Below are 26,113 nucleotides of genomic sequence, written 5' to 3' on the forward strand. Positions count from 1 at the left end.
GTGTTAATAGTATGTGATTTAGAATTTTTGCATTTCTGTTTTAAGTAAGGGGTTTTTTTTGCCAGACCTAAACGGTGTTATAAAAATGCCATCTGTGGACATCTATTCCACAAATATCTATTGGGAATCCTAGGTATCTAGAAAAGGTGGCTTGAATGTCAAAGCTCCTCTTTTTAGATATATCCCTGGATGTGATGTTAATGTTTTGTTCTGTCGATTGTGCATTTGTTGCAAATTTCATCTTAACTGAAATCTGGGATGTTGCAGAAGGCCCAGTAGTGATGTGCATCTTTGATCTCAAACAGAGGTTGCCTCTGGTAATTTCAGAGATTCTGGACGGACCTTTGTTTATTTTACAGAAGAATTTGTGGTATTCTGGGGAGGGGAGAAAGTAGAGTCAGCTTTGACACATGACAAACACATGTTGTGTAAAAGGAAGAACTCTACAAAGCACTCTGTACTTCGAAGTTCAGTTCCACTAAAATTCAATACAATAAATTTATTGGGGTTTTTTTTAAATAGCAATTCTATGAGCAATTTAGAGACTCTTTCCCAGCAGCACAGAAGTTGCAAAAAATGTCCAAATGGAATTAAGCATGACATTCGTTGCAGGTTCTGATTGTTATAGATTTAACATATGCAGCGTTTTGTGTCTGTTCACTGCATTGCTTTTTGCATAGAAATGGCCATGAAAGCAGCTGGCTTTGCTGTTGTGGTTTTTGTTGGGTTGGTTGGATTTTGTGTCTGCATCACAAGCTAAAAAATGACTGCAGAAGAATGATGTTAGATATGCCTCTCTATCTAGAGACTACATGGGAGCTTCAGAATAGAAAAGATTTGCTTGTTCTTTTCTAAAACATATTCTGAGTTCAGATGAGCAAAAATGTGATCATTTTGACCTATTTGAAAATGATATTTTCGGAAGAGCTGCGCAGGAACGTGCTCTGAGTAGACTTGATGAACATTTTGACACAGCCTCTTTGCAAAAGAAGAGGAGCTTTGTTTGCACCTTTAGTGGTTCCTTTTTAGGGATGATGGTTTCCAAGCCTCTTAAAAACAAGGAGAACTCTTTTTCAGATTTGCTTTGTGTTCAAACAGGGCTCTAGGGAGGAAAAGAGTAATTTTTTGGAGGAGGTGAGGAACCAACAACCTACCTAATCACCTTCTATCCAAGTGTCTTAGCAAAGGCAAGTTTGATTCCTGAAGACTTTATTACTCCTTGATTTAATTTTACTTTTTAGTCTAGAAGTCTGTGTTAGGGATTTGCTTAATCATCTTCCTGGAGAAGGAAAGGAACAAAACTCAATGATGCTTTTGGCAGGGTTACACACTTTACAGATGAAGGAGATGTGACGCTCTTGGGTGCAGGGTGTTTTCCTTTGTACGGTGTCACAGACCTGCTCTGGCTGCAGAGACCGTCTCTTTTTCAAGTTGGTAACCCTGAAATGAGTTTCAGGTTGCATACTTGAAGAACTGCTACGCTACATCTCCAACTCTGCCAGCTTCAGGGGCGGATTAAGTATTGCTTATAGCAAAAGAAAGGTTGAAGTTCAGAAAGTTCTACTCCAGTGCTTCATTTTTAGTCTGTTACAGCTGTCACAAACCAGAACATGCAGCAGGTAAGATGAATACTCTGGAAAACGAAAATATTGAGTGGATGTTCCTGAAGAATTGGGTCATCTCTGTTTGGAAAGCTTTAAGAGCCAATGTAATCTGTATTACCATTATGCCTAGTACTCAGAAAGATATTTTTTAGTAGTGTCAATTAGTACATGTTGTTAGAATTAAGAATTTTCAGAACAAGTAATGGCTCTGCAAGATGAATAGCTATTAGTTCATATTGCTTGGCAATAAAAAATTGTCTCCTGTATTTAGTAGCACTTTCATGTGAGAAAAGTTAGGGGGAAAAAAAAAAAAGAAAAAAGAAACAAAGAAAAGAGCATGTGGAAAAACACTTTTACTGTAGATGTAGATACCTAGGATGACTTGTATTAAGGATTTTTCTCTTTAATGTTTGTACTGTACAATCTGATGTTGAGATGTGTCAGAATGGATTACATTTTAGCTTCTGTTTTCTGTATCTCAGTAATGAATTTTTATGCTGCTTTTCTATCAGATGTTGTCATCTTGGTTAACAGTCTTAAAAAATGTCAAGCAGTGTATATGCGTAAGTTCCTCTATAAATGGTAGCTTGTCCATACAATAAATAAATAGCATGAGCTATGTTGTTTAAAACTTAAATTTTTGCAGCCTAGTGGCCTAGGGATTTACAGTAATTTACATACATGGTATGTTAAGCCATAGTGCACAGTCTGACTCCATAGCCCTACTGAAGACAATAAAAACCACCAGGCAGGTGAATATGTACTCACAGTGTTAAGATCTGAAGGCAGATCATGAGAAATCATGTACAGATGGTGTGTAGAAAAAAGAAAAAAAAAAAAAAAGAATAAGAAATACAAGCAAGTTGAGCAAACTAGTGATTGGAAATGACATTAATATAATTAGCTTCATATGGTGGTCTTTGTTAGCCCAGTTGTGTTGAAGAGTTGGTAACAAACTTTATTGATAAGGGATTCAAAGGATGCTTGGGATTGCAGGTGAAGTGCTCAGCTTCCACATAACCAGACCACATATGCCGAACAGATCATCCCTTTGATTTTCACGAGCAGTGCTAGCTGAGGTGCCGTTATTAATGCTCCTTTTAATGTCCTTATACGGCTCTTTTGAAACACTGGTAACTTTCCCTTTTGTTTTCTCAGGATAGGAGCAACCCCTTAAGGAAAAAAAATGCATAATTTATGAAAGCAAGCAATTGATGATAATTATCAGCATTAAAATTGCTGACAAATATGGACTTGTATTTCCTATTTAGGAAGATGTAACAAGACTGTTCATTGAGCTTCCCAGTTATGGAAACTAAAGAAGTCCACATACAATTTTTTTAAATGGTGTAATATTAGACAGTGTTCCATTGAAAAAAACATTAAATCTCCATTTAAAACACGGCTTTAATTAATTGATGCATCTGAGAAGATGCAGTTTATTGTAAACTACATAAATACTTTGTCTCTAATAGTTCTGAATAGTTTAGTAATTACTGAACATAGTTGTTAGCTAATAGCTTACAATAAGATCTGAGTATTACTAGCAGAATATGTATTGTCAGTTAATGACTGTACACTTATGTATATGAAAAGTATATAAAACCAACAAAGCTTCAATAAAAATCTGTTAGCTTTAGCAACAGGTACCAATTTTGCATACATGATTTGGGGAACAAAGTTGGGCTTGGAAAAACATTTCCGTAAGCAGCAAAATGCTACATGCAGTTAGCTATTGAAATAGTTATTACATTAATTACTTAGATATTACATTAGTTTTATCTGCTGCGTTATTAGCGATGGTGGCTGAAAGGATTCAAACCTGTAACTTGCCTGACTGTGCTAACAAGTTAAGTTGTTAGGAGAATAAATCATAATTCACATCTGCAACTAATTGCAAAATCAAAATTACACAGCAAAAATATGCCTTGATCCTAGAGGTGGGATTAAGCAACATTCCTGATTTGGTTTTATTGCACTGGCATTAATAATGTTAATAGCCCTATTGATTTAGGGCAGAGAACATAACTGGGGAAAGCTATGGATGAGCACACTTCTTGTAAGGAAGCAGGCTGAGATTTTCAAAAGTGCTCCTTAGTGATTTATCTGTGCTGCCTCTGCAATGACTGTGTGAGCATCCAAGTGTGAGCACATACTCCTTTTAAAATAATGTCTTCAAACATCAAGAAAACTTCAAAATTAAAAGCTAGGTTTGTAGGGTAATAACTTTTTTTTTCACCTGAAGGTTTTTCCTGTTGAAAGAGAAAATGTACCTCTTCCATTGAAGGTGCATAGTAATGTTCCATTCCCTATGTACATTGTGAAAGATCCCAATAGTGTAAAAGGATTTGCTCCATCTTCTTCAAATTAATTAAAAAACCCTAGAAAACCTTCACAGTTACTTATCTACTAATTTCACAACATCATTTTAAAGGGCTCTAAAAAGCCTTGCAGTCAGAATATGTTAAATCAACATAATTAACTCCTGAAAGCTTCTACAAGATGAAGTATATAAGCCTATTCATGTCAGGTTTGTACTCCACTATATGATTTTCTCATTCTTGGTTATATACTACTGAGCATTTATTTTTGTATTACTGACAACTGAATTTTTATTAACTCTTGTACTCTTTTATACTCAAGATTTGTTGTCATCTGACTTCCTGTCATTGTCCACAACCCTGTGTCATCGACTTTTCCATGAAATACCAGGGGATGCAATGGGAGAACACTAAAAATATATACTTTTTTTAATATTATAAACACAAAATATGGTTTATTTATGGTTTCTAATTAATTTCCTTTTTCCACAGTAGGAACACAGAGGAAATGGTGGTATTTGCAAAAGCTTGGGGGGAAGTGGTGGGTTGTGTGAACAGACGTGCGTGGGTGGATAAGACTGTAAAAGAGACAGTAAAAGTGTATGAGTACATGCAACTGGTGACAGGACATACAGCGCCTATTCGTATATGAGTATTTGCGCGCATAAGACAGTCTTTGCCTATGAAAATGAGCTGTGCATTTACAACCATCATCAAAAGATGTTCCTTGAATCCAAGTACCCCACCAAATGGTATCAACTGTGGGTTTACTCCATTAATGTTCCAGTCTCTTTATAGTACTTTTTAATGTAGTTTTTTATATTCAGGTAGGCATATATTGCTTTAAATACTTCCAGTAAAACATCATTGATTCATAGAAAATAGGCTGTAGTTTTTGCATTTTGTGTAATTACTGTAGGTGAGTTCACGTAAATTAAGTAGTGAGGCCAGATATTTTCTTTCATCTGCTTGTTGCATCTGTTTACTGAGGAAATGGCATCAAATGAAGTTTGGCACATGCTTAATCCTTAAATCATCTCAGTCCTCACTGGAGGATTGTGCTGAGCATCCCCAGTGCTCCAACTGCAGCAGTTTTCTTCTTGCTGTGCCCTAAGATTTCAGCCTACCCGGAAGGTAACATTTATTTTCTGAGCGGAAGGCAGAACCTGGAGAAAAGTGAGGCCAGTGCAAGGTCTGCGCAGTTCTTGTCACAAAGCTTCACCTGCAGAAATCTTGCGAAATGACTTCCAGCTCCAGTGTAGGGATAAGAAGAACCGCCTGTTGTTGGGTTGATGTAGTTCGATTCTAACTACGCAGACTTAACTCTAAAATAGTGTTCTAAAACTTCAGACTTACAGAAGATAGAATATAAAGATTCTGGGAGAGTTTTATCAGAACATTTGAAAGATGAAGGAAAATACGGGATGTTAGGCAATAAATACAAGAACTGAACTTGTAACTTAGAACTAGTGAACTACCATTTTGTAAAATTTGACTTGAGCTTAACTTGCAGTGACTTCTGTAACATGGCACCTTGCAGTATATTCTGTTTGAATGCAGGTGTAAACTATTTATATGTACAGCTCAGTAAATAATACTGTTAAAAAGAACTAAAGAGACATTTAAAATGTTAAGAGATTGAGTTTCTTCAAACTAAAATGAAAAAAAAAAAAAAGGGAGCTCCACCGTAAACAGAGCAATACAAACTAATAATTCATTTTTCCTGAAAGACTTTGCGAACAAATTATTTATCTATCACTCGCTACATAAGATTGTAAACTCTTTTAGGGTTGAATTTGAATATCCCTAACCAAGACAAAAACAGAGTGAGAATCTCAGGATCTTGAAACGACTGTCGGGCAGAAAAAGAGATATTGCAAAGGTTATGAGATAAAGGATCTCTTAATGAGACCCACTCCACCTTGCACTCTTGTATTGACTCACACATAAGTCTTTCCCCACTGAATGCTATAGTTAATGCTGGTTATATTATTTTGACTTTGAAGTCTACACTTTTAATTGGCATATATATTTGTTATTGTCGTTATTAACTGTCATCCTTTCTGCTGTATGAGTGTTCACGATACATCCTAATGATGCTCTAATGGGAAAAAACTATTACTCCCAGAGCATGAATAAGAATGACGTAAATAACAGAAAATGCTCGCTGTACCAGAAACAACCAGTTCCCAAACAATTCTACAGCATAAACACATGCCTGGTCTCCCTTTGCCTAAGATAACTCTTTGAGATACAGAAGCTGTGCTGGGCCTGGCAGTGCCTTTGTGAAGGAACTTGCTTTCTTTTCCTTTGAAGAGAAACTTTCCTGTGGGGTTAGGCCAGATCAGAAGCCAGATTATGTGTTTTGGAGAACACAATTACATCATTAGGTTAAACACAAAGTAAGGACTTGATAGAGCTGGCTTAATGGAGGGTGTTTGCATCAGATTCATCATTCGCTATCAGGTAATTGTGAAATTGCTTTAAGCCATAACAACAACACTCACCCCTCCCTCATCCTCTAGTTCAGTTCCTCTCCTTTAAAGTCTCTGGGGTCATGACCTACCTGGAGGCCAAATACGTGGTATCTGGTGTACTGAATGATCTGATTATATTTTTACTAGCAGAGCCTTCAACTCAATGCTCAGTTCTAGCTCCCAAGAGCTATTGGGTAACAATCCACTTTCCAGAGGTTACTTTTTTTTTTGATATATGAAGGACTATAGTCACCTATTTTTCTAACTAAAAGGAGGTAGCATTTACTGTACATAGACATTGCAATTCTGCTCGTCCTGGGCTCTGATTCTTCTTGAACATCTGGTGTCACATTTTTGCACAGATCTTTTGAAACCTGGATGACCCCATGGGACAAGATTATTTGCTTGAATTGACAAGACTTTGTTTACGTTCAGCATATGAGGTTGAAAGAGTGATCAGAATTTTCCTGGGTCCTTCACCACATGGTTGAATGATGCAGTGCTAAAATCAATCATCTTTGAAATTTTGCTTTTATTACTTCCGTTCGCTTTGGTGGAAGCACCTGGTAATTGTAGTTTTACTTCCCATAACAAATGCCCGTATTTAATCTTTTATTAAAACCTGTAGCATTAATACTTCCTTGCTTGTGGTCAGGTTAGTGTAATTTCATGATTGCCTTGTCCATGCTTGTTTGTAAGGACCCAGACTGAGATGTGAGGGCTGCCTTCCAGTTCTGTTGTAAGGTCGCTCTCAAACTCCAGCAAATCTCACAGTTAATCCTCCAGTTCAGAGATGGTTTAGGAAATCTGCTTAGAAGAAGCATAGCAGCAGTGGAGATGTCTTGAGTAGTCATCATGGTGCCTTAGTATCTGGATCTTTGCAGAGGAGTACCCCGAGCGTGATAGAGCCTGGAGGTGCAGGTGACCTGAATGTTAGGAAATTCCGCTCTTCATGTTTTGCTGCAGCTTTCATTTTGAAATTATTCCATTTTAATTGTGCCTTCTAGCCTCTCTATCATAAGTTTTAAGAACATGAAATAAAAATTGCCTGAGTGGCAGAGTTGGTGAGGTGCAGAGGGGAGGCCTGGAAAGTGGCTGTCATCAAAGTGAACTTTCCTCTTGGTGGGGTGTGGGAGGAGGAAAACGTCCAGCAGCACATCTTGCTATACATACATACTCTGCATGAGGCATATATTGACGTCCTGTACAGTCCAATCCAAAACAGAGCTCAAAAGGTTGCTAAGAAAGTAGGCGACTTACGGCTTACACTGGTATCCTGTGGTTCTGGCAGAAGGGCGAGGGTTGGAACACTGTATTACGGATGTGCAAATGGCTCATCACTGGGGATCTAATGAGCTGTGTGCTGAGCGAGCTGCAATTAGTGCACATGCAGCTGTGGAAATAATTATTTACCCCCAAACCAAACCACCTGCAGTGGTTTTCAGCTCCGGTTTCTCTCAGGCGCTGTGTCAGTCTCAGCTGCACTCAGACTGGGACTGGCCTTCCCACACCCCCCCGAGCCTACTGAATCTAACGTCAAATGTGCAGAATTTTAGGGAACACTTGGCTGAATTTCCCCTTACAAAGCCACAGGGGTGGTGGTGGTGGTTGTTTTATTTTTACCAAATGGCCTCATATAGGCATGTAGGGTAGACATGCTATTTGGCTAATTTTTTTTTTAGTAATGAGCGTTAATTTAGTTACACTAAATCATTGGGTTTGGCCACGTTTAAATGCAGATATGGCAGGTACATGTCTTAATAAAAGGATTTTTTTTCTTCTTCTTCCTCCTTCCTTTCAAATTCCAACAATCTATGTTTCCTCCAGACTCTTTGCCGTCTCCTTCCCCCCCCATGAGCACATTTAGGGCAGGCTGGGACCTGCCTCCCCCATTTACACGGGCAGGAGGGACAGAAGGCGCTCCCTAATTGCACCCGGGGTAGATTAAAAAAGCAGAACCGCTGAGGCATCGATGCCTTGAATCGGTGGCGGTGGCGTCTGGGCAGGCTGGGCCCGGGCGGCACCAGCCGAACCCGCCACAGGAGGGTCCCGCCCGCTCCCCTCCCCGCAGGGGCTGAGCCGCCCGTTCCCGCCTTCAGCTCCCCGTGAGGCGCCGCTGCCCTAACGGCCTCGGGCAGCGTTAGGACATCGGCTCCCTGGCGCTTGGGCTCCCGGCTCCCCCCGCCCACAAGCGCATCCCCGCCGAGCCTTCCTCCTCCTCCTCCTCCTCCTCCCCCGCTGCCCTGCTGCGGAGTGCCCGGGGCTCCACAAAGCCGCGGTTCCTCAGCTTTCCTTCACATGGCGTTTCCAGTTGCCATCTTGTTTTCTCTTGGCGAGCTAAAAGCGTCCTCCGGTGACATTAACCAGCTTTCCCAGGCGGATCGTCTCTTTGTATAGGTGCCAGGGAGGCAAATTAAATAGCCTTGGCTGGCCAGTGTTTTTGCTGTGTGCATGCTGTATTTTATTGACAGTTTCCCATCCGAATGAAAGTACTTGGCGTAGGTTGTGCACAACGCACAGAGCAGGGGTGTCAAACCCATTTTCACCGGGGGGCCACATCAGCCTCGCGGTTGCCTTCAAAGGGCCCAGTGTAATTTCAGGACTGTACAAATGCAGTAGTTACATGTATACAGTCCTAAAATTATTTTCGGCCCTTTGAAGGCAACCGTGAGGCTGATGTGGCCCCCGGTGAAAATGGGTTTGACACCCATGGCATAGGTTGTAGAAAACATGGAGGATGAACAGACTTTTGGCAGATGATGTGCTGTGGGAATTGCAAATTTTCTGGTTCTCAAAGATTGATTCATTTTTATTATGGTGTTTTAACTAAAGTATTTTTGTTTGAATACGTCCCTGAAATCCTACCTTAAGCATATTGTACCTGACGTAAAATTCTGTAGCACGGGACTGAAATTTTATGAATGCAATTTAATAACTTTGTCACGATTTCACAGACATTTATGGACATACTATCGCTGATTTCAGTAAAACCATTATTTCAGTCACTTAGCCGTTTTCATCAGGTCTTTGTTTGAAGGCACCTGACAGGATTTAGCGGACTGCAACCTTAATCCTGCTTCGATGTAACTTTTTCCCTAACTCGCTTTCTAGTTGTGTGCTGGTACACACTCCCTGCCATTCCCAAGTTCAATGAAAACTTGGAGGTAATTAGATAAGCTTCATGCCTATGTATTCCAGTAGTATAGTAATATTTAGCTCTTGGATATTTTTCTATACCAGCAGATCTCAAATGCTGCTGTAAGTGGCTGTCATCATTATTACCATTTTACAGGTGGCCCTGAGGACCTTGAGCAACCCAGTGATAAAGCAGGAGTGAAATTGTAGGTTTTCTAAATGCCAACTTATCTTCTTGGCCAAGGTCTCTTCCTGGTCATAGGGCTAGGTGACATCTAGTGAAGGGAAGTACAAAGATAATGTTAGACAGTTTTGTACTTTCCTATCTATTGATTTAACTGGCGAGAAGTTTTCTCTGTTGAAATAAAATTCTATGAAAATGCAGTCTTGTAATCATAATATAGGAAAATGTTAGATTGCTGTTTCTTTGGGGCAAGTGTCACCTGGTATGATGATCTGTCAAAGTGAAAAATTTGATGTTTCAGTGAGTCTGCCTTACCTTGTTGTAAAACCGTCCATGGCCATCCTGCTACTAAATGTTTACATTTGAGAGGATGTGTCCTAATGCTGGGGGCACAAATATAACAGTCTATGGGCTGTATAATGTCGCTGAAGAAAAAGTTATGATCTACTGGTTTGTTTGTGCTTGAATATTTTACAAAGTTCATAAATGCATCATTGATAGAAGTATTAATTGCAAAGCAGATATTTAAACTATTGTTATGACTATACTAGAATAAAACATAATTTAAAATAAAAACATTTCACAGCATTTGATATGTATGGTTTGGATGTTACTTATTTATCTCTTTTTTTTACTTACATCTTATATTGTAAGACTGTGATTAGATAATTTGAATTATATGGTCAAGACTACATGTAAATCATAGTGTTACATTGAAGACAAGAGGTGAAGACTCTGAAAAGACCGAGAACTGACCTTCCATGTAATTTTAGTTAATATTAGCAAGAGCAAAAATTCAAGTTATTGGATGTCTGTATGTCTTACTTCTCTGCAAATGATGGCATACTGACAAGTAAAATAATTGTAAACGCGCTGTTAGACAACTAGTGATGAAGCCAAACTTGATGTTGTTAATTTTCTGTGTTGCACACTCGCCTGTAGCCTAATATGAAAATCCTAAAAAAGACAATAACAATGGTTTTATCTACCCTCCATTAACTTTTACACCAGACAGGTTCTTGAGGCTGTTGAGAGGCCACGTATGCAGAAGACACAAAGCAGCGTATTGGAAATGTGCTATAAGCTGTTATTGAAACAAGAGGATACAGTCTACCAGATTGAGAGAGAAATGTGAGCGTGCAGTACTAGTTAGAGGTGTTACTTTCATAGCATACTTTCTTAATAACTTTATATCATTGTCACGATGGATGTTAATAAAACCTCGCTCTTTGTTTTTAAATGGCCTGCGTGTGCATTTTCCCACCCCCTTATCAGCTGTTTTCTTTGTGTTTTTTAGATCATGGGGAATTCATATGCAGGGCAACTAAAATCTGCCCGTTTTGAAGAAGCTCTTCATAACTCCATAGAAGCTTCTCTGAGATGTAGCAGCGTTGTCCCACGACCAATCTTCTCACAGCTGTACCTGGATCCTGACCAGCCTCCTTTCTTACCGGAAGGTAACCATGAAAGTATGGCACGTTTCAATTGTTTTTTTCTGTGTGAGAAAAGTGTGGGATGCATTTCATTAAAAAAAACCAGAAAGGCATACAGCAGTTCATTGTGTGACACAAAATCTGAATCTTGGGCCTCGTTAAGGAGAAGGAATGGCATGCTGGTTATTTTAAAAGGAGACAAATGCAAGTACTGTTGAAAAATTTATTTTATATTTTATTCTTGCAGATGTGAAGCCAAAGGTGGAAGAGTTGGATAAAGAGTTAGTACATCGCTATTCACAAAATGGAAGTCTGGACTTTTCTACCAACCAAACTGTTAATGAAATGGAAGATGAAGAGGAGGATGAAGACATGTCAGATTCAAGTAGTCCACCAATCCCATATTCACAAAAACCTGCCCCGGAAGGGTCTTGCACTACTGATGGTTGGTGTCTGTTCTTTTGCATGTGGAATCTTTACAACTAATTCTCAGTATAATGTGTAGTCTCTAAAGTTAGACACTCTGGGGCTAGGAAGCCTGGAAATATATTTTCTACTCAAAGTCTTAAGTCTGAGAATATATGGATTAAGAGAATTTATTTCTGACATAATGTATTATTTGAAAGCGGAGTCTAAGACTTGCTGTGGCACTGAGTTTCTGAAAGTCCCTTATTATCTTCGGTCATCATTGGTTTACTGCCCCCAAAGAAGTTACTGAAGTCAGCATCAGTATGGCTGGTTCTCTGTCTGTCCCTCAGTTCTTCTCAGAAACATTGGCAAAACTGGATTTAATTGCTTCCATGTGCAGAAGGAAGAGTTTGGAGAAAGAAAATGGAGCACAGCAAGTAGCAAGTGATAGGACAAGAGGAAATGGCCTCAAGTTGCGCTGGGGAGGTTTAGATTGGATATTAGGATAAAATTCTTCGTGGAAAGGATTGTCAGGCATTGGAACAGGCTGCCCGGGGAAGTGGTGGAGTCACCATCCCTGGAGGTTTTTAACAGGCATTTAGACGAGGTTCTTAGGGACATGGTTTAGTGCTAGAGTTAGGTTAGGTTATAGTTGGACTCAGTGATCCTGAGGGTCTCTTCCAACTGAAATGATTCTATGATTCCATGAGAGAGACCTGGTGTTCCTTCTGCTGCCAAGGGGATAAGAAGGATGGTGGCAGAAGCTTGTCTCTTTGTCATCCCTACCTGCCTGCTGGCCATTGCTAGTTGACTCTGAGCTGTCCTGTTTTTCAAGATAAGTAAAGTTGTCAACAGTACTGTTTTTAAATATGTTAAAGGGTCAGATAATTATGAATATACCTATGGGACCAAGTAAACTTGATGTAATTTGTTCATCTTAATTCCATAATTGTGCTATATTGAAGGTTTAACTTCTGTAAAGAAGATCTATTCATACTTATTAGATAACTTAAAAGCACTTCCCTGCCAGACCCTGGAAAATAAACAACCCTTCTCAGCAGGTTCAAAACCCCTTCTTGACATTTTATCCAATATCTTTCTGAATTGTGGGCTTCCTTGTGTAGAGGTCATAAAAAGTTGTAATTTGTAGAATGCTTTTGTACCTTACTGTAGTGTATGGTTATATGCAGTAACAGAAGTAAGCACTAGTGACGGGTAATCCTTCAACATTTTTGGGGGGTAATTGGTAGCAAATGTTGACATTTTTGAATATATCCCTTCCAAATGCAGCTTACATGATGCACATTTACCCTCTGTAGCAAGGTACTACCCTGTAACACAAAGAAGAGAAAGGCTGGCTGCGATGGGAAGCTGGGGAATATTGTTGGGAGAATTCATTATTCACACAGAATCACAGAATGTTAGAGGTTGGAAGGGACGTCAAAAGATCATCTAGTCCAATCCCCTTGCCAGAGCAGGAACACCCAGATGAAGTTACACAGGAACGTGTCCAGGCTGGTTTGGAATGTCTCCAGAGAAAGAGACTCCACCTGGGCAGCCTGTTCCAGTGTTCTGTCACCCTCACTGTGAAGAAGTTTCTTCTCATATTTAAGTGGAACCTCTTGTGTTCCAGCTTGAACCCATTACCCCTTGTCTTGCTGTTGGTTGTCACCGAGAAGAGCCTGGCTCCATTCTCATGATACCCACCCTTTAAATATTTATAAACATTAATGAGGTCACCCCTCAGTCTCCTCTTCTCCAAGCTAAAGAGACCCAGCTCCCTCAGCCTTTCCTCGTAAGGGAGATGTTCCACTCCCTTAATCATCTTTGTTGTCCTGCGCTGGACTCTCTCCAGCAGTTCCCTGTCCTTCTTGAACTGAGGGGCCCAGAACTGGACACAATATTCCAGATGAGGTCTTACCAGGGCGGAGTAGAGGGGCAGGAGAACCTCTCTCGACTTACTAACCACCCCCCTTCTAATACACCCCAGGATGCCATTGGCCTTCCTGGCCGCAAGGGCACAGTGCTGGCTCATGGTCATCCTGCTGTCCACCAGGACCCCCAGGTCCCTTTCCCCTACACTGCTCTCTAACAGGTCATTCCCCAACCTACACTGGAACCTGGGGTTGTTCCTACCCAGATGGAAGACTCTACACTTGCCCTTGTTATATTTCATTAAATTTTTTCCCCGCCCAAAGCAGAAGTGTGCTTGCTGTCCTTTGGAGGCATCTAAACTGGCAGGAGAAGGAAAAAGTATAAAACGATGTATTCCTACGAAGGTTTTCTCTATTGAGGACAAGTATCAATAAAGGCTGCAAAATCTCCTCTGAAGAGCAGGAGCAGTTCTGATCGCTTCTGTTTGAGAAATGTAAAATAAACTGGGCAGGATTCAGAGGACAACCAGCAGGATGGTAGGAGGAAGAAGTTCTATCTAACGAGGCTCTTTGCTTACCAAGACAAAAGCTGAGATAGTGTTTGCTTACACCTTCTAGATATATCGAGAATAAACACTGAAGGAGGGAGAAGAGCTGATCATGCCAACAGGGCCCCATGGAAGTTTAATGGACACGTTAAATGGTTGTGAATGCATTCAGGTTCAAGGTTTAGGGTTCTTTAGCTATTGGTGACCCAGCGCAGGAGCAGGGCTCAGGACCTTATCTGGCCCTGAGGCCACCATAGATTTGTTTGTGAAGGAGCTTTTTATATGACATCAAGAAATCTTTGTCAGTCTCCCTCATGCATTCTGGTGATCCTTGGTTTCACTTGCATGCCCAGACAAAAAGTGTTGGTTGTGAGTTTCCAGATAAGGGTCTATGTCTCTGCTGGAGAGGTGGCTGACCTTCCATCCACGTGCAAAGCTGTTCCATGTTTACCTTCTAAGGGGAGTTCTGTGTTTTTATCTAGAAGTCTTTTATGATCAGAGCACGCTAGAAAAAAGTTTCCTGTGTTACATCCTCAGAATTCATTAGTCTCTGTCAAACTTACCATTCTGAATTTACAAAATCTATCTCGCTCTTCAATGTTTTTCTCAAGTAGCTGATTTAAGAGAGCAGTGGTTTTTTATCTGGAAAAGGAAAATATGGGGGTTTTTTTAATACTACTAATGATATGTTAGGACAGTTTGAGTCAAGTGTTTCAAACAACCAGGTTCCCAAACACTCAGACCATATCTCAGCAAGATAATAATCTGATAGCTCATCTTTCATCTCATGAATATGCCCTTCTAGAGAAGTAAGACAGGATTGCTGCCATTGTCGGCGTCCCTTATCTTAGTTCTTTAATTACGAAGATAATGTTAGGAAAATGTTAAAGAGTACTGATAGACTAATTGAAGTTACTGTTTGGATGCTTTAAACTAAGCATGTATTTAATTGATTATCGAAGAGCAAAATATTGATACTGGAAGTTCATAGCTCCGCTTGCTGTAAAACCTGCCTCCTACCTTTTAGCACAGATGGGGTGAAACCTTTTGCCCTTTTTTGTGCTGTTTGCTTTTCCTGAATTCAGAATGTATGCCACAACCGTCATATTGTTTTCTGCAGTGACCTGTTCTTTTATTCAGATGACTGAATTGTCAGTCACATGGGTGCAGAAAATAGATCTTAATGCCTTTATTAATCAGTTAAAAAATAAGTGCCTCACAAGTGACAGTTTGGAGGTTCCTTCTCAGCTGTCCATAATATTAGATCCTTTAACTCTCCTGTTACCCTACTGGAAAGAGCAATTGCATTTGCCATTGATCCTTACCATTAGTCATAAAAGGCATTCACCTAATTTTTCAGGGGCTTTTTTTTTCTGCTCAACACAAACTTCTGTAACTAACTTACACCTTCCATGAAAATCAGGCTTCAAGAAAAATACTTCATTTTCATACAGGTACCTCGAACATGCAACAAAATAATACAAGAAGCTGTTCTGAATCACTTGTTTGCTGTAGCTTTAAAAGAGGTTATTTCTAACTTGTGGAGTAGCATTTTATGCAAGCTGTGGGAAACACAATAGTAGCACCTTTCTTTTGTTAGTAAATCCTCAATTTACCGGATGCTTAAAGAAGGGCCAAGGTAGTTTCAGAAGCAATTAGGTAAACAGGTACTTAACACCTGATCAGTTACTGTGAAGTTACAATAGCAAGTGACAGTGACCAGTAATTCATATGTAATTATTGGAAGCTAATTCCTTATGCGAATACCCTATTTACTGCAGTACAAGAGGCTGGTACCCCACATTGAAACTACTTCTTGTTACTGGTGAGGAAAGAGAAAATATATACAAATTTCATTTTTTAAGAAGATTCCAGCACTTCTATGTGTTGCCAGTTGTGGGCATTCATTTTCCTTTTCAGGAAGATGGAACTGGATTAATTTTAAATAAAGTGATGATGGAGAATGCAAATGTTCTTCTCAGAAACAAAAACTAATGAATTTCATTTCAAAGAAATGCAGATAATGTCTATTAAAGCTATTCATTAATCTTTTTGTGAATGCTATTAGTATTTGTAAATCTCTAATCAGAATATAAATGTCTGGTTTTTATTTAAAACAAGGCTGAGATCCTGTGGGAAGATGAATTTTTAAATGAAACAGCTTACCTGTGTGCTTTTACTTTTTTGTAATGACATGCTGATAAACAATTTCATAAGAGAAGCTGTTTTGTTTTAGTGGGTCATGGGTTTTCGCCTCTTCATACTTAGATGTCCTTAAAAGGTACACAGGTAAATGTGATACTAAAGTGCCACTCTTTCTTCTTAAGAGTCATAAGTGTTGGTGCTGCTCGACATAGAAATTTAGGTGCAAGCTCAATTGTAAGTGAATAGCTATGAAATGTAAATGGATTTTGCGTATTCTAAATCTTAAATATGGGCAGCACGAGTTCTATTTGTACAGAGACATCGTGTCTTGTCTTTCCTAATGTGGAAATGGTTATCTCTAACAGATAATTAAATATCAATGCAAAATAATGCAGAACAGAAAATAAGGTTGGGGTGTCTGTGTTGCTTGCTAGCTATAAAAAGACAATGTAGCAGAGAAAGGAGTTAATTCCTCCTTCCTTTCCCTGCAGTCAGTTATTTGCTTCCAAATCCATGTGTCTTCGGTGGAATTTTCTCATTCAGCTTTAAAAAGCAGCAGGAACTCAAAACTAGAAGGGTGATGTGCAGCACCAAAAGCCAAGGGAAAGAAGGATAATGGAGGCCTCTTGAGCATACCATCTACATGTCTTGGAAGGAAAATTCAGGACTTTTACTTCACAGAAGCAGATTTACATTTTCTCCATATCTGCTGGTGGAGATGAGCCCCAGCTGTACCTGGCCAAGCTCCCCAGCTGTACCTGGCCAAGCTCCGCAGCCCTCACTGGCTCCAGCTGTTCCAGTTTTTGGCTACACAAGAGAGGAGCCCCCGGGGGCTCTGAGGGTCTGGCTGTGCTGTCCCCTCTTGCTAAAGATACTGAATTTTAGCAAGATCTGTGAAGTTCAGGAGCTGGTCGGATGACATCAGCGTCCCCAAACTCGCGTCCCCAAACTCGCGTCCCCTGGGGCGGAAAAGTAATTATAGCTCTCCTCTTACACAGCCTGAACATTACAGAGGCATGTGCTGGCCAGCCAGTCTGCACAAACATACCTCTGATCCAGAGATGTCGCCAGCCAAAGTGGAGGAGGATGCTGGAGGAGATTGTGCAAGGAGGAAGGGATCTGAGAGCACTTTGGGTGCAGTAAGAGATGATACAGGGAACCTGAGGTATTGTTTGCAGATTAGGCAGGATGCAGCGTTTCTACAGTACAGTCCAACATATCCTAAATGGTGGGAAGTATTCAATATATTCAGATCAACAGTCTCTCAGGCAAGAGGCTGCTGTTGCCTGTGACAGCAGACTGAGATACATCAGTTTGTTTCATTTGGTACTGCTAAGATGTCACCAAGTAACACTTAGAAACTTGTTAAGATGTTGTGATGTTGTGGTGGGTTTCTCAGGATTTTCCTGCACCTTCTGCCCTGGGGACTCATGCAGAATGGTGATGTGCAGCTGCTCAAAGCATAGCTGAAGTTGTTTTTCTCCTAGCCTGTATAACAGCCAAGTCTTTGCTTTTGTCTCAGGTGTTATGGAGTGCAGGAGTATTGCTTCACCTCACTGGGACACCAAAACCCTCAAGCATCCAAAGAGGCTCTGAGTTTCTTGTATGACGTTCAGCTCTCTCAGTGTTGTGTGCTCTTTCTGGAAGCAAGTCTACATTGAAACGTAGCAACGTTTAAAAACAAAAATCCTGCTTTCCTGGTATTGCTGTTGCTAACAGTTCATTCAAAAGCTTCTTACTGGTCACCATTTACGCTTCTGGGCATTTCCTGAAAATGTTTAGGTAGAGACAAGGCTAACGAGTAATTGTGTAAAAACATAGGTTTAAGTCTGTCTTGAAATCTTACTCCACTTGCTGTTTCATAATCCTTATCTACAGATTTCCTGCTTGCCCACATTGTCAGCAGTGGGTAATTTTTCTGTTTTAAATCTAGATTTAGAGTGGTATTTTCTAGGCATGTCAGTTACTCAGATTTTACTGAATGCCTAAATATTTAAGGTCAGTTTTGAAAATTCTGGATGTAATTTCCAAATGGCATAAACATCTGAATAAGCAAATTCTATTTTGAATGTAAGGGAGTTTTTTGTTTGTTTGTTTTTCCTAGATTTATCTGCAACTGTTTTTTCTAAATTATATTGAAAAGCCTCAGTAATACATAGCCTGGTACATAGCGTTCTATTTGATTAGGATCAATAAGTTTCTAAGGAATACACCTTAAAATAGTTTAACATACTAAAATGAAATTGCGTCTAATCAGAAAAGAATAAGTTTCATTTTAAATATGCCATTTTAATGTTTTTCCCTTAAAACTTATGTAACTTCTTATTGGTAAGTTATTGTTATAATCCACTGATTTGTAAATAACAACTTTAGGCACTTCATTTTAATTCACTGGCTGGAAGAAAGTGTGTGTGAGGGGTGAGTCCAAGGTAACTTCCAGCCCAAATGAGCTGCTGCTGAACTGAGCTGATTGAATAACTTGCAGAAACTATTCAGCCAAGAGCTGGTTCAGCAGATTGTGGGTGTAGGCACAGGACTGAACCTGTATCAGACCCTGATTTCAGCAAGCTGCTGCTTGCCAGGACGTTCACGCTAGCTGGTTCTGTGCATTTGCATTCCATTTTACACGTGCTCTTTGCCTGGTGCAGTTTTGAGATGAAAACCAAACCAATTAACTTCCATAATTTTTGCTGAAGTTTTAAACTATGGGTTTTAGCACAGTAGGTAAAGAGGGCAGACACACATATTAATAATGGTTGAGGTGGCTCTTGGTTAAACTATGATCACATTGTGTTTCTAGATGCTTAGTCAGTGGTTTGGTTTCTCCAGTAATTTGATTTTATCTGTACAATTTCTGTAACAAATATGGACTACTTGAATAATAGTTTAAATTAAGTGTAAGTAATATACATTTATAGGTGAAGTTCTTGATAGATATTACAGTAATTCCAAATTTAGTTGGTTTGTTTTTTAACAATAATGTTGATTGTTGTGATTGTGATTTTCTTTATTTTGAAATATTGATTCATTCAGATACATGCATGCATTGTCTATGTTACGATACTTCTATGGTTGTAGCAAAAGAGAGACAGTCAATGGATAAGTATGTGATGTCTTTGGATATCCTGAAATAGGGAGGGTTTCCACCAGCTGCTGCTGTGAATGGCATGAGGCTGGACTGTAGCACTCAGCTTGCAGCTGGAGAAGTGAGAACTGGAGGGGAACACAATGTAAGAGTATAGTTCTTCATAAAACTTGGTGGTGCTTTCGTTGACTTCTGCCTAAGGGAAATGAGGAAGCCTGGTGTGATCTTATCCTCTCCTGTGGAGGAAGCCACATGGCTTTTGCTTTCTCTCACATCTATTGTTTCCTTGAAAGTAGAAATTACTCAATAAAAATAGAATCATAGCATAGTTTGGGTTGGAAGGGACCTTCAAAGGGCATCTAGTCCAACCCCCTGCAATGAGCAGGGACATTTTCACCCAGATCAGGTTGCTCAGAGCCCCGTCCAGCCTGGCCTTGAATGTTTCCAGGGATGGGGCATCTACCACCTCTCTGGGCAACCTGTGCCAGTGTTTCACCACACTCAGTGTAAAAAATTTCTTCCTCATGTCTAGCCTGAATCTCCCCTCTGTTAGTTTAAAACCATCACCCCCTCTCCTGTCATAACAGGCCCTACTAAAAACTCTGTCTCCATCTTTCTTATAAGCCCCTTTTAAGTATTGAAAGGCCACAATAAGGTGTCCCTGGAGCCTTCTCTTCTCCAGGCTGAACAACCCCAACTCTCTCAGCCTGTCCTCATAGGAGAGGTGTTCTGGCCTATCTATCTGTGATAGAGCTGTACAAAGAAGTCACAGCTGATTTTGGTCCCCGTAAGTCCGGTGTTGAAACTGATGGAAGAGTCTTCGAATGTTGTTGTCGATTTACTTAGTCAAAAGAATCTGACTTTGCAATTGTCTTTGGTTTGAGCAAAAGATTAGACCAACCAGACCTCGACAGGTCGCATAATTGCTCTAAGCTGTCCCATCCAACCTTTTGAAAATCCCTACCGTGGCTGCCAAGCTCCCCTATCCCTGGGCTCCTGGGGGCCCCGTTGTGGTGCCCAGCTGCAGCTCTGGGCTGCCCAGCCGTGATTTGTGTGACACCTGCTCACTGCAGGACGCAGGACAGCAGGACCTCGCTCCAGTCCCCAGTTTAGCCCACTGCAGCTGCTGGCTTTAGCCCTGCATTTACCAGTAGCACAAGGACCAACCTTGTGTATTTGAGTGGGGAAAAAACTTAACTGGAGGCTTGAATTCATACAGTCCGTTGAGACTTCAAGAGACTTTGAGAAAACATGGTGTACATCTCTAAGACCGGTGAACTAATCTTTTACTTGCTAAAATTCCTAAAATGTGTTGACAAGTTACATATTTTTTAGATATTTTTCCTTTGGTTGTCAGTACTAAACTACAGTCATCAATTTTTATCCTTCCTTTGTATTACTTGGTGATGTTTATGTACCTGTGCCAGCCTGTTAAAAGCAACAAAGATGAAACCGGTTCCCTTGAAAAGACCATAAACTGAAATTTAGTGAAGGAAAAATATTATTTGGCATGTTTTAAGAGCTGTTTTCAGTTATAAAATCACAAACCTTCTTTTTTTTGGAATGTTTTTGAAAAATTGAGTTTCTGAGCCCTTTGATGTCTAATCTTTAGAGAGTTCACATCTCTTCTCTGCCTGAATGTGTTCAGGATCTCTTTAAAATAATGTTTATCTATTGTCTCCAAAACCCTGAGCTAGTGGATCTGATGAGATGCTATCTCCATTTCCTCTATTTCTCTTGAAAAGGATATATTAAAACCTCCAGTTACAGCATCAAGTTGTGAAGCTCCATTTACTTTCGTCACTGATAAAAAGAAGAAAATGAAACAAAACTTTGAAGATTTATTATTTGTTTTGGTTTGCTTTTTAGGTTTTTGTCAAGCAGGCAAGGATTTACGGTTGGTATCTCTGTGCATGGAGCAAATTGATATTCCAGCAGGCTTCCTGTTAGTAGGAGCCAAATCTCCAAACCTTCCTGAACACATTCTGGTCTGCGCTGTTGACAAGCGCTTTTTGCCAGATGATCACGGAAAAAATGCACTTTTAGGTAAGAGATTTTTTTTTTCCTTGTGCCATAATAATTCAGAGCGAAAGGTCAGTTCAAAATAATCTAAAGTCATTTCAGGTAATGACCTTCTATTGGAAATATTTTGAGGACAGGCTTGTTTTTATTAAATTAAATCTGTAGTTGAACCTGCCTTAAAAGCCTATTTTAAAACAAGTCCCTCATTTCACAATTAACCACAATTGAAGCCTAGTGATTTCTGTGTGGGTAGAAGTCAATTGCAGCCCTGCCATTCTAAATGGGAACTATTCACATACTGTTTATCTCTGCTGATGCTGCCAGCATTTTCATTTAAGAAGAAGTAGGCTCATGCAGCTGTTGAAGATGAGCTGTGTATTTTTCTGTGGATTAAGGGACAAATTCTGCATTTGGCTGCACCAGGAACATTGTTCTCAATAGGAGCTCTGAAGGCGGTTTAATTCTCAAAATCTAATATATGGAGGAGGTGGAATACAACAAACAACCAAACCTAAACCAAACATTTGTGTTATAATTAATTACATTTATGAGCTTTAAAATTTTAATACAGGAATGCTTCTTGGTGATTGAGGACAGGTGTACGTGAACCTAGATTTCCTGCCCGGCTCACAACTGGTAAACATTTTAACAGGCTAGTAAAATGATTTAATGTATTTTGGCTCCTTTAGCCTGTTTTGAATTTACTCTCTCATTTCTCCCTCCCAGTCATTGTGCCGTCTAGCATATATTCAGAAAGACCTTTCAACAGAGAAAAAAATTGCACTAAAGCATAAATACCCTGATTTAACGATGTTGCTCAAATTCTGGTCTAGACCGGCAATATCTTGGATGACTATTGAAAACACCTCAGTTTTGCACTTAGGTGCTTTAATGTTTTTTCTCCCTTTGACCCATTTAACATGCTACTACGGACTGTAAACCTTTGGACCTGAGGCAGAAATCCCACTGGCCTGAGGCGGATGAGAGCTGTGTGTGATGTCCCCTTCCTGGGTGCAGTTGGGGATGTCGGATCACGGGGTACTCTGGTGTATCTGCCGTCACACACACAACACCAAGCCACCACAAAACACAACACAACACCAAAAACACCAAAAACACAACACAACACCAAGCCAACCAAACAAAAAACCACAAAAAACCTAAAACCAGACACAAAAAAACAAATCCCCCCAAAAACAAAATAAAGCACTTCTACTAGGTACTAATCTGCCCAGCACTATTATAAATCGTTGCTGGTGGTCCAGTAAGAATATAAAATATTACTTTATTAAAGGTTGAAAGTGATTCAGAGATGAGTGGAGCGGCAAGTGAACCAGAGGAGTTTAGTTGTTCAGCATTAGGTAATAGAGAATTTATTCAAACAAAAAGGATTTTAAGGCAGGCCGATTTCAGAACATGCCCTGTACTTTGTTCTGGGAGATGTTAGACTGGTGCCATCTACGTGCAACATTCCCATTAACGTAGTTGTGAATGGCACTGGAAATCAAGACCCTGTTCTCCAGACCCCAATTCAAAATTTCACCCCCTTCTATGAAGCCATGTTGGAAACATTGCAGAAAAGCAATATTCTGCCTTTGTTCCTAAATCTGTTGCTTTCATGAGGGGTTGTAGGTTTTTAAGAAACATTCTGAAGCACTCCTAACTTTTGCCATTAAAATCTTGACATCAAGTGGTTGCTTTTAAGGCTTTAATAAGCCATAAAGTCCAGCTTACCTGGAAAGTGCTTTGTATAAGGGGTCTCTGAGAAAATTTATTAGATATTAAGGTTAATTTGAGTCGCATGAAGTTGAAGTGGCTATCATGGATCAGCCACCATTTTGAGAGAGAGATGTGTGCAGCTTGTAATCCATGTTTTTTAATATATAAAAAATGGCGCTTTTTTTCCTTCCCTTATAGAAATTTCCTAGCCTGGCGTCCCTGCCAAGTTGTATTTCCTCTCTGCACTGTATAGAGTGGAAAATTGGTGGTAGGATTTTGGCATAAGTTAGTACGACCTAGAAAGAGGGAAAAGTTTCAGAAAAGCTAAGACTAAAATCTGCCTGTGTTGGTCTGATTTGTGGCACAAATGTGCTGTGCAAGGCATCTACAGAACTTGTCTGTCTGGAGCTCTCTGGTTGCTCTGAACTGGATGTGCAGGTAGGTTAAAATGGCCTTATTCCTACCAGATAGTACAAGTCATTTAATCTGGATGTACATCTTCTGCTTCATTCTTCCAGGATTTTCTGGGAATTGTATAGGCTGTGGAGAAAGAGGATTTCGGTACTTCACAGAGTTTTCCAATCATATCAACCTGAAGTTAACCACTCAGCCAAAGAAGCAGAAGCACTTAAAGTACTACCTAGTAAGAAGCTCCCAAGGTGTACTGTCAAAGGGACCCCTTATTTGCTGGAAAGGTAATGAAGGTCCCCATTCACTTAGGGGTTTTTTATTATATTAGTGTGATGTGGAATGAAAAATTGACAGTTGCTGTTGAAAATGTATGCGTTCAAAATTCAAAAGGAGCTGTAAAAGATTACTTCCATTACTGCTTGAAGGAAAAATTCCCACTGATTTCATTGAAGTCTGGTTTATTTAAGTCTGAATAGTAACCGTGCAATCGTAAATGGTTTCCCTCCATCTCCCCATACTTTCAGTGGGAGCCTTAAATCTGCCCTTCTTAGGATGTGCAGCCATCATGGTAGAAGAAATAAGGTTGCTCATTCTGCTGATTCTTCCCTGTTCCTGAAGCCAGATGACTCAAAGCCAGGGCTCCAAGTTTGGCTTTCCACTGATTTTCATCTTAGCAGGTGTAACTCAATCTGTCTAATGCCTGAGGATAGCTAGCACACCCTAAGATTAAGATATCGCAGGTCCCTGGTCTCAGGACAAGAGGAAAAATCATACTCTTGCCATTTACAGCGTGTTTTACACTTGGGCTTACCCTCTACCAGGGTAATATTGTTATGTGCTGAAGAGATTATATTTGTGACCTCAAGGCAAGGTAGCCATGGAGCCTGTTATTGGAGTATGCAGGTTTTTGGAGCTAGAGCCATGCAGAGACTCGAGACAATGGTTTGCCTACTCATTGTCTGCTAAGCTGGTGTAGATGCAGATTGCCTGTCCTCCTCAGCTGTGGTGTCCCTTGGTAAAGACAAGAGTTCGATCTGGTGCCTGTTGTTGCAAAGAGGATGATGAGAGGAGAGGAGAAGCTCTGCAGGAGGACTGACACACATCTGAAGAGTCACATCCTCATGTGAATAGCAGCATGACACCAGAAAGAGATGGTTATCACCGAGCTGTATGAGTGATCATAGTATTGTATCAGATAGTGGTTCAAAGGGATCCTAGCTTCAGCTGCTTTTCTCAGTTACAAATATAATTAACTACTGCTTTACAGTGGATGTGGTTTTCAGCAGTGTTTTTCACAAAAACTACAGAAAGCTGTAATTTGGTGGTGAAGTTCTAAATATAGAAAACCAAAACCTTATTTTACTTTTGGGATCCTTTTTCTGAAACCCCTCCCTGATGCTCGTGCAGTTGGGGTTGGTGTCTGTCCTCGCAAATGCAGGCAGGAGTAATGCACATGCAGAAGAGGCAAATACTGGGGTCACTTTTGGCTGTATGCTGATTGCAAGTGTTTTGAGCACCCGTGAAAGTTTAGAAAATCGACCAAGCATCAACCTCATGGGCATTATTTTGATGGGTACTATCCCCATATTGCTAGCATCCTTCTGGTTACTCTTTACCCCTTACTTACAATGAAGGTCTAATTAGAAGAAGGTAAATGCTTTTAAGCATCTTCTTATCTTCAAACAAAACCTGGTTAGATCTCAGTTTTAAAAATGGATTGATGCGTGATTTTTAAGGTGACTTTCTTCTCCCTCAACTTAGTTTTCATCCAGACAGACACTCACAGCCCTGAGCTCTCCCTGAAGGTTTTGTGGAGGCATACTAAGAATCGAGGTTTCAGCACAATTTCTCCTAAAGTGCAACAGATGACGGTTTGTATAAAGGTTGTGCCACAGAAGTGTTTCCTGAGGATATATCCAATACCTTCAAATCTCTTGGAAACTACAAACTGAGGGCTCTTGCCAATTTGCAGCATCTGGTCTGTATTTGCCTGGCCCTCTGAGTGGCCCCCAGGGAGGTTTTCTTAATTAGAAGACAAAGCTGACTAAACTGCGAGAGCCGTATTTTCGTTGAATGCTGCCATTTGCCGCTGTTTGTTGTACGTGCTGTATGTATGCTTTTAACATTTTTGTCACCTTTCGCCACCATGTTGCTGAAACTTTCCTCCTGGAAGGCCGGCCGTGTTAATATGTACTGTAGCTGCTTCGTTTGCAGAATGTAGAAGCAGGCAATCATCTGCTGCTAGCCTCTCTGCTAAACCAAATGCTGCAGTGTCACCGTCCACGACCCCAGAGGGTGGATCAGCTAATGGATACAAATCAGGGTTCACTCAGACAGGTAGGAGCTGAAGGTGCTGTAAAGATAACCATTGAGGGTGGTAAGTTGCCTCAGATATTGTTGGTTCAGGGATGCTTTAAACAACTGAGTATTTACCTCAAACTATGTGTAGATTACAGCAGGGAGGATGCCTTTCAAAATTTGCTTTGTGGAAGATTAAGACCCAGGTGAGGCTGAAGGTTAGCATAGTCCTCATAAGAATAGTCAATCAAAAAACATAAAAAGATCTTTTGATTCATTTATTTGATTCTGTGTCTCCCTGTGTTTGTTTCACTTAATTTTTTGTGGATCTCAAAAAACTCAAATTACGTATTTATAGGGAGATGTTTACTTAGTATATAGAACAGGTTGTTTGTCTTGAAAAGGAAAATAATCTCCTTTTGGGGTCAGGGGGACAGCTTTCATTTATT

General features: G+C 40.1%; 1 protein-coding gene across 4 annotated transcripts in view; it reads left to right on the forward strand.

Moving 5' to 3' along the window:
• GREB1L (GREB1 like retinoic acid receptor coactivator) overlaps positions 1-26,113 on the forward strand; it is a 144,380-nt gene that overhangs the window by 65,954 nt on the left and 52,313 nt on the right. For 3 of the 4 annotated variants that reach the window (XM_065628448.1, XM_065628451.1, XM_065628450.1), the window contains 4 exons: positions 11,019-11,190; positions 11,402-11,599; positions 21,084-21,260; positions 23,474-23,650. In XM_065628448.1, coding sequence (XP_065484520.1) covers positions 11,022-11,190; positions 11,402-11,599; positions 21,084-21,260; positions 23,474-23,650 — 721 coding nt within the window. In that variant the 5' untranslated portion in view covers positions 11,019-11,021. The remainder of the gene's footprint in view (positions 1-11,018; positions 11,191-11,401; positions 11,600-21,083; positions 21,261-23,473; positions 23,651-26,113) is intronic. The other variant, XM_065628452.1, reaches the window with a different exon arrangement.

Source organism: Caloenas nicobarica, chromosome 2 (assembly GCF_036013445.1).
Source record: "Caloenas nicobarica isolate bCalNic1 chromosome 2, bCalNic1.hap1, whole genome shotgun sequence".
NCBI classification, from domain to species: domain Eukaryota; kingdom Metazoa; phylum Chordata; class Aves; order Columbiformes; family Columbidae; genus Caloenas; species Caloenas nicobarica.